Source organism: Dipodomys ordii, unplaced genomic scaffold (assembly GCF_000151885.1).
Source record: "Dipodomys ordii isolate 6190 unplaced genomic scaffold, Dord_2.0 Scaffold64, whole genome shotgun sequence".
Lineage (NCBI taxonomy): Eukaryota > Metazoa > Chordata > Mammalia > Rodentia > Heteromyidae > Dipodomys > Dipodomys ordii.
Window position 1 is genome coordinate 4672346 of NW_012267280.1, and position 10800 is coordinate 4683145.

At 52.4% G+C, this 10800-nt stretch overlaps 1 protein-coding gene across 2 annotated transcripts; it reads right to left on the reverse strand.

Annotated features, from left to right (window-relative positions):
• Nucleotides 1-3966: 3966 nt before the first annotated feature.
• Nucleotides 3967-8949, reverse strand: Mbd3 (methyl-CpG binding domain protein 3). 2 transcript variants are annotated; one of them, XM_013022919.1, is made up of 6 exons: nt 8316-8949; nt 7943-8080; nt 7447-7537; nt 6818-6995; nt 4874-5077; nt 3967-4590 (listed from the first exon to the last, which is right to left on the reverse strand). In XM_013022919.1, the coding sequence occupies exons 1-5, from the start codon at nt 8613-8615 to the stop codon at nt 4879-4881; spliced, it is 906 nt and encodes a 301-aa protein (XP_012878373.1). In that variant the 5' UTR covers nt 8616-8949; the 3' UTR covers nt 3967-4590; nt 4874-4878. The 2 variants fall into 2 exon arrangements, with proteins under 2 accessions (XP_012878373.1, XP_012878372.1); XM_013022918.1 differs by having other exon boundaries at nt 7943-8125.
• Between the last annotated feature and the right edge of the window lie 1851 nt (nt 8950-10800).

Consider the following 10800-nt stretch of genomic DNA (forward strand, 5'->3'; position numbering starts at 1 on the left):
TGGGGCCCCCTTCCCCAGCTCGCCCCCGAGCCGGGGGCCCTCTCTTTGTGTGCCTCTCGTGACCGCGCAGGGCGTCTCCCGCTCTCCCGGAGCTGCGAACCTGTGGTCCCGCTGGCCCCCTCACCATCTACCCTCCCTAGGCTAGGTGCCACTTCCCGGGTGCACCCCCGGACCTGGGGTTCCTCGCCGCCGCCCCCCCCATCCTCCTCAAGTAGAGCCGGGGGTCTGGAGCCCTCCCTGGGTTCTCAAGATCCTGCCGCCCCTCGGGTCCGCGCCCTCTCCGAGCCCAGCATCCACTGCCAGTGCCCTGGGCTCTGTCTCCCGGTGCCTGTGGCTCGCGCCTGTCGTCCTTGCTACTCCAGGCTAACATGTTAGGATCGCAGTTCAAAGCCAGCCGGGGCAGGAAAGTCCATGAGACTCTTATCTCCAAATAAACACACACACACACACACACACACACACACAAAGCCAGAAGTGGAGGTATGGCTCCAGCGCCCAGGCCCTGAGTTCAAGCCCCAGGATCTGGAGTGCAGGGGTGGGGATGTAGGATCATGGTTCAAGGCCAGCACTGGCAGAAAACCCAAGATCCCTTTATCAACCCATAGCTGGGTGCAGGGACCCATCCTCCCAGCTGCCACTGGAAGCTTAAATGAGATAGACCATGGTCCTGGCCCATGCCTACTCAGGAAAGGAGACCTGATCTCAGAAACGACATGTGAGAGCAGACAAATGCAGCAGTGGTACTCACTAGCCATTATGTTGAAAATGAACTGTACAACTTGTGGGTAGAGACAAGAGGAAAATACTGGGAGAAGAGGAGGCAACATTGTCCAAAAGATGTGCTCATTATCTGACTTGGGTAACTTTAACCCCTCTGTAATGTTTATAATACTAAAATAAAAAATAAAAAAAATAGATGAATGGATACACAGCACATCCCATCTACATGCTGGAACAGCAGTCAGGAACACAGTGAAGCTCCTGGGGGCCAGGGGCAAAAAGTAGTATAAATATCTTTTAGGGATGGGATCAAGCAAGGCTATTTCCATCATGAAAGATTTTAGTGGTATTTCAATTATAGGGAAATAAACTGTGTATTAGTTACAGCTTTGGTGTGTATGTGTGTGTTAGTAGTAGTGCTTTAGCTCAGGTCTCAGTGCTGTCCCTAAGTTTCTGTTGCTCAAGGCTGGCATTCTACAACTTGAACCACAGTTCCACTTCTAGCTTTTTGGTGGTTAATTGGAGGTAAGTCTATGGACTTTCTGCTCAGGCTTGGCTTTGAATATCAATTTTCAGATTTCATCTTCCTTAGTAGCTAGGATTACTGGCATGAACTACCAGTGCCCAACATCACTCAATTTTTTTTGGCCAGTAGTTCTGGAGCTTGAACTCAGGGCCTGGGTACTGTCCCTGAGTTTCTTTTTGCTCAAGCTTAGCACTCTACTACTTGAGCCACAGCACCACTTCTGACTTTTTCTGTGTATGTGGTACTGAGGAATCAAACTCAGGGCTTCATGCATGCTAGGCAAGCACTCTACCACTAAGCCACATTCCCAGCCACTCAACTTTTTTTTTTTTTTTTTGGTAGGTTGTGGAACTTGAACTCTGGGCCCGAGCCCTGTCCCTCAGCTCTTCAGCTCAAGGCTAGCACTCTACCACTTGAGCCACAGCACCACTTCTGGCTTTTTCTGCTTATGTGGTACTGAGGAATTGAACCCAGAGCCTCATGCATGCAAGGCAAGCACTCTACCACTGAACTACCTTCCCTGCCCCACTCAACTTTTTTTTTTTTGGGGGGGGGTCCGGTCATGGGGCCTGAACTCTGGGCCTGGGCGCTGTCCCTCAGCTCTCCGTCCCTCAGCTCTCCAGCTCAAGGCTAGCACTCTACCACTTGAGCCACAGCACTACTTCCAGCTTTTTTTCTTTTTGCTTATGTGGTGATGGGGAATCGAACCCAGGGCCTCATGCATGCAAGGCAAGCGCTCTACCACTGAGCCACCTTCCCAGCCCCTCAACTTTTTTTTGATTGTGGCTGTCACTCTACCACTCTGAGCCGTGCCGGCAGTCAAGTATTTTTACTGATTAATTGTAGACAAGATTTTTCTGCTTGAGCTAGCTTTGTGCCTGTATCCTCAGAACTCAAGATTCCAGAATAGCTAGGATTGCAGGCATGACTAGTATTTGGCCCATACACACATATTTGTGTGTGTGTGTATATGTATATATACACACACACATATATATACACATATGGCCCCCCCCCCACATATATATATATATATACTTTTTTCTTAATTTTTATTTTTCCTGGGTCTGGGCCTTGAGCTCTGGACCTGGGCACTGTCCCAAAGCTTCTTTTGCTCAAGACTAGTGCTCTAACTTCTTGAGCTACAGTACTACTGGTGGCTTTTTTTGTGATTAATTGGATAGTCTCACAGACTTTCCTGCCAGGGCTGGTGAACCATGATCCTCAGATCTCAGCCTCCTGAGTAGCAGGATTACAGGTGAGTCACCAGCACCAGCACCTAGCCCAGTAAGTTATTTAAAATGATAAATGGAGCATGCTGTGTGTGAACCTCACTATGTCATTTCATTCAATGATGGACACTTTTGAGCCACATGGCTCTTGACCAAGTTTTACAGGATCACATTGCGGTGTCCAGCCTCCCCAAAGCCTATGGATTCCTGCCCAGAACAGTGTTATCCAATAGGACATTTCTGATGTCCTCCCTGTGTAAGCCCACAGTGGTGACTTGCTAGGACATAGGTCCCTGGGTTAGGGGCTTCTGAGGGGGACGAGGTAAGGGATGGTCAGAGTTGTCCATAGGCTGGGCCTGCAGGGATGGGAGAGGAGCAGCAGGGGTGCTGGGAGTTATAGTTCCCCCCTCCCCTGGTGAGCACTGGGCCCCTGGTGGTTGCTCTCAGCCCTGGTCACAGCTGATATAGGATGGCCTGAGGATGCCTGGAGCTGGGGATGAACTACTATCAGCCCATGCCAAGGAAGCCATGTCTGCTTTGGGGATAAAGCTCAGCAGAGAGGATGAATGACAGAGACCCCTAAATGGTAGGTGAACAGAGTGGGGTCTGGGCCGCTTCAGACTGAGCTGTGGGCTGGAGCCAGGAATCCAGGAGAGGCTCTGGGTGCCCAGCACAAGGCAGAACAGCAAGGGTCACTTTCTCAGGGTTGTCAAACAGACAGGGTGGCAAGTGCAGGAGGCTGGCATAGCTGCAGGTGTCCATATATCCAGAGGACAGCCTTTTGGGGTCCCCCACCCTAGGGCTGGGTGCCCCTTGAGGTCTTTCTAGGACATCCTCCTGAGTGAGGGGGATGGGTCTGACCTCAGCTACCCTGCAGCACTCAGGCAGGCAAAGATCTGCATGGGGCTCAATCTCCTTCCCCTTCCTCTAGGCTAAAGGATCATGCGGACCTGACTCAGGTGCCACCTGCACACCACCGCTAACTCTTCATTCTGTAGCATGTATGTCCCCAAATGGTGAAAACCCAACCTCTTGGGTGGATTACCCAGGCCGGGACCCAGCAAGGGGCTTCCCTGGAGGTGGGATTATGGAGCCCAGGCACATAGCATGCTAGCTCTTGCCCCACAACCCCTACCTCTTCAGTGTGGGACAGGAAGGGCGGGGGTGCTGCCACAGTCAGATCCTTGGCGGCTCACTGGCCCCAGGAGCCAGGGGAGAGGTACGGGTTCAGTGTCCACCTGGCAGTTTGCCTGGTATAGATTCCTGCTTGAGGGACTGGACACAAAGGGTGCTCAAGGAGCATTTTGCACTATCACACACCAAGAGGCCGCTGCTGGTGGTACCTGGAGAGCAGGATGAATTGTCCCAGGGCCCCAGCTCAGAACTGCTGCCTCCTCCTGGATCTCTGAGAGTCTCCTGCCCTGCTATAGAGGGAAATAGAGTGGTTCAGATGAAGCCAGGCAGCTCATACACAAGGTCCAGCCAAAGTTCAGCCATTTGTGTCATTTATTGAAGGAAAGTGACTTCCTGGGCTGCAGCTGGTTCTGGCTGGGAGCTGCCAGCTCTGCCTGCTAGGTGGTCCTGTGTGAGAGGAGCTGTCTGGACCCCCAGCCTGCAGGTCAGCCCTTCTCGCCTCCTCACGCTGCTCAAGGAGGAGGTAGACCAAATTTCAAGTGTCTCCCCAGCTGCTGGAGATATGGCAGCCAACAACCACAAGGTGCTAGGGCTCCATGGCGCCCAGGCCAGTCTGCTGGCCCCTGCTGTGTTGAGGATCATTGGGCAGTGGCCACCGAGAGGAGGCTGGCTTCAAGGCTGAGGCATCACTGGCCCCAAGTTCACCATGAAGGAACCTCCTGCCAGGCGGGGCCCAGTGGCCAGCAGCTCTTCCAGAACCATGGCCTTCAAAGAAGAGCTGCAGCAGGGAAAGGGAGTCATCTTCCTCCAGTCATACCTCTCCAGGCCCAGAGAAGAGGCTCATTGAAGGAGGAAGGATGAAAGGTGCCCCCTACCCACTGGGCCTGGCCTCTTGGCCTAGTCCCAAGAGAAGCTGAGTGCAGGCAGCCATGCCATGCCAGCTGGTGCTCCACAGCATGGGGTCCTTGGGCAGGGCATCTGGAAGAAAGAGGATACCATTAGCAAATGAATGAGGCATGGGGACCTGGATTCTTCTGGGACACAAGTTCTGGGCAGCTGGGCGCTGGCTCACACCTGTAATCCTAGCTACTCGGAGGCTGATCTGAGGATCATGGTTCCAAGCACAGGTGCTGGGGTGTTAGGGGGTCCCTTGCCCAGGCACCACCACATATCAAGGGAAGAGGTGGCACTTTCATGGGCCTGTCTTGTCCCTGAGACCCTTTGCCTAGGTGTAGAATCCTGTCCTGGTGACCTGTAGCACCTGCTCTAGACATGCTCCAGCTCCTGGTCTGGCTCAGGCTCCTCATCCTCATCTTCATCCTCATCGTCGTCATCCTCGTCCACGCAGGCCTTGTCCAATGGCGCCTCACCATCCCGGGCCAGCTCCTCCACGTGGGCCAGCATGTCAGCCATCAGCGCCTCCTCTAGCCGCTTCCGAACCTGCTGCACCAGCTCTTCCTGTTTCCTGGGGAGACAGAGGCTGTCAGGGGATGCCCAGGTGGCAGCTAGGTGCTGGGGATGGATGGAGATGGAACCGTGAGCCCCCTCCCCCCTGCCCTTCTCTCATGATCCCTTAGCACGTTTGCAAAGAAAACAAGAAAACTAGGCTGGAGGCCTAGCTACTTGGGAGGCTGAGATTTGAGTCATGACTTGAAGCCAGTCTGGGCAGGAAAGTGTGAGACTCTCATCTCCAATTAAGCACCAAAAAAGCTGGAAGTGGAGCTGTGGCTCAAGTGGAAGAGTGCTAACCTTGAGCAAAAAAGAACAGGGACAGCGCCTATGACTGAGTTCAAGCCCCAAGATCTGCATAAAAGAAAGGGGGGGGGAAGGAGGGAGGGAGAAGACTGGAAGGGGAGGGAAGGGGAAAGGGAGAGAGGGAGGGAAAGAAAGTGTAGCTCAAAGTGGTAGAACACCAGCCTTGAGTGAAAATGTCAGGTGAGAGCTTGAGGCCCTGAGTTCAAGCCCTAGTACCAGCAAAAAACAAAAACAAATAAACCTAATACACCTATGTGCTCTATGCCTGTCTAAGCAGAGTGCTGCCTCTTGGCTTCCAAGGGCTAGGGACGAGTGCTGACCATCTCTTTGCCCACAGCCTTCTGGTAACACGGCAGCTGAGAAGCTGTCGCCAGTCCCTGTACACACCATCCACCTTCTCTTCTGCGTGCTTTAGGGTGCTCTTTGTCTTTAGTTTACCAGAAACTCATTCAGACCCTCTGGGTTCCCTTTCGACAGGAATGGCCTGTCTTCCTTGCTTTGCAGTCCCACCTTGCTGGGGCACATCCTGGCTGTCTTGCTCCAATCTAACCACCTTTAGTCCCTTCCAGGTCCCAGAGTCCACTATATCTACTGCCAGTTCTGCACTTCTAAAAGTTCCACATGGCTTTTAAAGATCCCATTTCCAATACCTTGTTCTTTTCTTCCTTTTCTTTTTTTTGTCGGTCATGGGGCTTGAACTCTGGGCCTGAACTATTCAGTTCAAGGCAAGCCACAGCACCACTTCCAGTTTTCTGCTGGTTAACTGAAGATGAGTCTCACAGACTTTCCTGCCCAGGCTGGCTTTGAAACCATGGTCCTCAGATCTCAGCCTCCTGGGTAGCTAGGATTATAGGTGTGAGCCTCCAGTGCCTGGCCGTGTTCTCTTTTTACATTTTCTTTTTTCTTTTGCCAGTTACTGGGGATTGATCTCAGGACCTGGGCACTGTCTTGAGATTTTGTGCTTAAGGCTAGTGTTCTACCACTTGGAGCTACAGCTCCATTTCCGGCTTTTTGATAGTTAATAGGTGGTATAAATCTCACAGACTTTCTAGCTCCATTTGGCTTTGTACCTTGATCCTCCTTAGCCTTCTAAGTAGCTAGGATTACAGACATGAGCCACTCAACTCACGATGGCATTCTTCACTCCCACAACTCATGGAGTGTAAAGTGACTTTCAACCCAAATGCAGGGCCCACATCACTGCCAGCCAGTAGACAGCCTGAGCTCTGGTGGCTCCAAACCCTATGCTCCAGGGCCACGACTGCCAAGAGCCTTTAAGCAGGTACCACAAAGCATTTGTTCCAGATGCCTAACACTAGTTGAAAGAACCCTCTTCCTTTCTAGCACATTCTTCAAGAGCCAGGGCCTGGCCCATTCTGTTCTAAAGCCCAACAGCATTGGCAGTACAGGTGATGAGGAGGTGGGAAGTACGGGACAGGCCACTAGCTACCTGATGTCCTCGTCGGTCACCATGAAAGCTTTGCACAGGGGCTGCGTGGTGTTCAGCCACACACCAGGGTTCTTCTCCACAGCAGCTGAGAGCTGCCCTGTGATGGGCATGGTGCTGGTGTGCAGGGCGCTGGCGATGGCTGACAGCAGCGTCTCGTCTGTGCACCCAGGGCCCACCCCTGCCAGGACAGAGGACAGCCATTGGTGGGGGTGGTCATAGGAAGAAGCAGAAAAGGCCCCAGGCAGCCTACTGCCTGCCACCACTTTCACAGCAGGGAAAAAATACCAAGGCTCAGGGGTTCCCTTACTAAGAGCAGGGGTATGATTTCCAGGGCTGGGACAAAATCAAAAAGCTCTGCAGGGACTAGGGTTTTCCCTCTAGTGGTGCTAGGGATGAAGCGAGGAGTTTCTCAATGGGCCAAACTCCCAGGCCCCTCTTCCCACAGGTCTTTTCAGAACACCAGAAAGCTAATCAAGTTGCCCCTCTGTGCCCCCAGGACTCAGGCCACACAAGCTCCATCTTTGTTTCCACCTGTCTCCCCAAAGTCAAGTAAGAGTCTTGGCCCTCCTCAGACCAGCCTGGCTCCATCTTCAGAGTGGGGAGGGGAGATGCCCAGAAGTCAGGCTTACCTTGCAGGCCCTTGGGGAGGTCCATGGTCCTGACCAGCTCCTCTGCGATGTCAAAGGCACTCAGTCCACTCAGCTTCTTCTCCCAGAACAGCTGCCAAGGCAGAAGGGCAGCACGGTGTGTAAGGAGGGAACCAACATTCCCTGGGCTAAGCCTATGGGGGAGGCCCTGAACCTCCTTACCCCTTCCTCCTGCACCACACCCAGGTATTCAGTGGGTATTTGTAAATGAATGTGGAAATCACGAGTGCTCCTCAGTTTACAAAGCAGGTTACAGAGCCATCTATGTGCTGTGTCATTTAACACATCTGCCCACAGACCAAAGTTTTCAGAGTAGACTGGGAGGAGCTATACCACCTATGGGGAGAAGAGCAGGGGCTAAGGGCTCTGACGAAATCCCCAGGTCAGGAAGGTGCTCCTTTATAAAAGTGGGGACGCGCCCACAGCTTTCACAAGGGGTCGGGTCTGGCCAAGGCCTCAGGGATGCACTCAGCCTCACCTGCCTAGGCTGGTCCACCGCCTTCTGCGGATCACTCTTCACTTTGTTGCTAGGGTGGTTAGTGATCTTGGTCACTGGCTGCTTGAAGATGGATGCTGTCTGCCGCACGGGTAGTGCGGTGTTCAGGTCAGGTTTGCCCTGCGGGGACAAGGCGCTGCAGCGGGCGGCCCCCGCTGGGGTCCACTGCGGGCCAAGGGGACCGGGCGCATGCTCAGCCAGGGCCATCATGCAGGGCAGGGGCTCCGGCGGGCACAGCCCTGGCTCCAAGGCCTCGGGGGCTGTGTCCTCGCCATGCGCCTGCTGGCAGCCCTGCAAGGGGCAGCTCCGCTGGGCCACGCACCTGAGAGGGAGGCCCCGCCCCGCCGATGCTCACCTTAACCTGGTTAGAGGAGTCGTAGCGCACACGTTGGCGGCTCTTGTTCATCTTGCTCATCAGCATCTTGCCAGTACGGAAGTCAAAGGTGCTCAAGTCCATGGAGCCTCCCAGGTAGCGAGCCAGCTGTGGCTTGCTGCGGAACTTCTTCCCACTGGGGCTGTGGGCAGAGGCAGGTCGGGCTGGGTCTGAGGGAGTCACGGTGGGACCATCCCTTATCCCCATCCTGAGGGAATGTCTTTCTACCCTTCTAAGCCCCCTACTGCCAATACGGGGCAATCTCAGAGCATACCGCAACATGGTTCTCCAGAGCTAGTGGCTGGGGCACTGACCTAGGAGCCCCCTTTGGGATGGTCACAGCATTGGACAGGGGACTGGGACCAGAACCCCTGTAGTCGCCTGGGACTGGAAACGGGGTGCTACTTGCTCTGTCAGGCAGCCTGCTCTGTCCAGGAAATACTAGGCATCTGAGACCACTTGAAGGAGCAAGCAGCACCAAGCTCAAGACAGCTAGCAGATGGGTATGAAGAGCATCCGGTGTGGAAATGGCATGACACCTGGGACTCAGCAGTTCCACCCCTAGTAAGCCACCACCCCAAGCAAGGAAAACGTCCACCCTGAACTTGTACTCCCATCCAAAAGGTGGAACCACCCAAGGTAAGTAATACAAAGCATGGTCCATCCAGACTGGAACAGCATGCCGCCTTGAACAGGAGCAGGATAACACAGGCAAGGAACCTTGAGGGCCAGGTGGTCAGTGAGAATCAGACACAAAAGGCCCCACTGATGGAAAATGTACTTCAAACAAATCCATAGGCTAGACTCCGGATTCCTGGTGCCAGAGGCTACAGAAGAGGAGGGGCTTCCTTTGGAAATTCTGGTGTTGACAGTGGTGATGGATTTTGACTACACTAAAACCCACTAAATTGCATGTAAATGGATGAACTGTAATAGTCCATGACTAATCACAATAAGGCTTTAAGGGGCTGGGAAGGTGGCTCAGTGGTAGAGCGCTTGCCTTGCATGCATGAGGCCCTGGGTTTGATTCCTCAGCATCACATAAGCAGAAAAAGCCAGAAGCGGTGATATGGCTCAAGTGGTAGAGTGCCATCCTTGAACTGAAGAGCTGAGGGACGCACCCAGGCCCTGAGTTCAAGCCCCAGGACCAACAAAATCTGTGTGGCTGAATATTATTATCTGTGGACATGTTACAAAACTAATACCTTGCATACTTCAAGAGATGAACCACACTGTATATACATCATTTCAACAAAGTCATTAAAAAACAAATTTAAGGCAGATTAATAGTGGGGAAGTGGAGAGTACCAATGGGGATGGTAGTTCTTTTAGGGGTGATGCAAATGTTATGGGAGACAGAGGTTGGGGTTGAACAAGCCTGTTCATGTCATAGTAACTACTGCATTGCACACATTAAGTTAACTGTAACCCTCTGTACATCAACTTTATAATAACAATTTTTAAAGGTGAGTTATGAAACATGAATTACACTGTAATTTGTGTTTGTATGTAAACACACACACATATGCTGGATTGGAGCTTGAATTCAAGAGATTGGTCACTGTCCCTCAGCTTTTGTGCTTAAGGCTAGTACTCTACCACTTGAGCCATACCTCCAGCTTTTTGGTGATTAATTTCGAGGTAAGTTTCATGGACCTTCCTGTTGGGACTGGCTTTGAATTGTGGTTCTTAGATCCCAGCCTCCTGAGTAGCTAGGATTATAAGCATGAGCCATCAGCACCTGGCTTACACTGTAATTTTTTCACATGGTTATGCAGATTCACACTGACACAGATTTCCCTGACATCTTATTAAAGAAAAGATTTAATAAAAAAGATTGTGCAAGCGTACAAAGAACAGCCTAGCTTTCAGTCAGTGCTGTCAGCAAGCAGACCAGGCTTGCACCTCTAAGGTTCTGTCTTGCTGTGGGAACCGCACATCCCATCTCTTCAGTTCACCTGCACCTTTTCCTGCTAACTCAAAAATGGAGGTAGGGGGGGAGAAGCAGGGGGCAGAGGGAGAATCCCTCAAAGATGAATGCCCAGAAGTTCAGGGAAGGCAGGATGATCACATTCTCAAGACACTGGCCAGCTTGGGCTTGGTCCAGGTCAAGCTGCAGCCAGTCTCAAGTCTCCCAAGCCTTTGTACAGATGCCCACTGCCTGGACCACTCTTCCCTTATCTACTGTCCTCCCCTCCACATCCAAACAGCAGGCATCCTACCTTCAGGCATTTCCCTTGTCTGAGAGGATAGAACCCTACCACTTCATAGAAGCAGGGCAGGGCTACAATAGAGAATGCATATAGGGACCATAAAAGACACTGTTTGCAGCCCTGAAATTACAACATCTGAGATGACAAGGTCCCCGCTTATCATATACCACTTCAGGGGCTAACAGTCCCATCTTGCCTTTGCCATCCTTGCACTTTTTTTTTTTTTTTTTGGTCGGCCGTGGGGCTTGAACTCT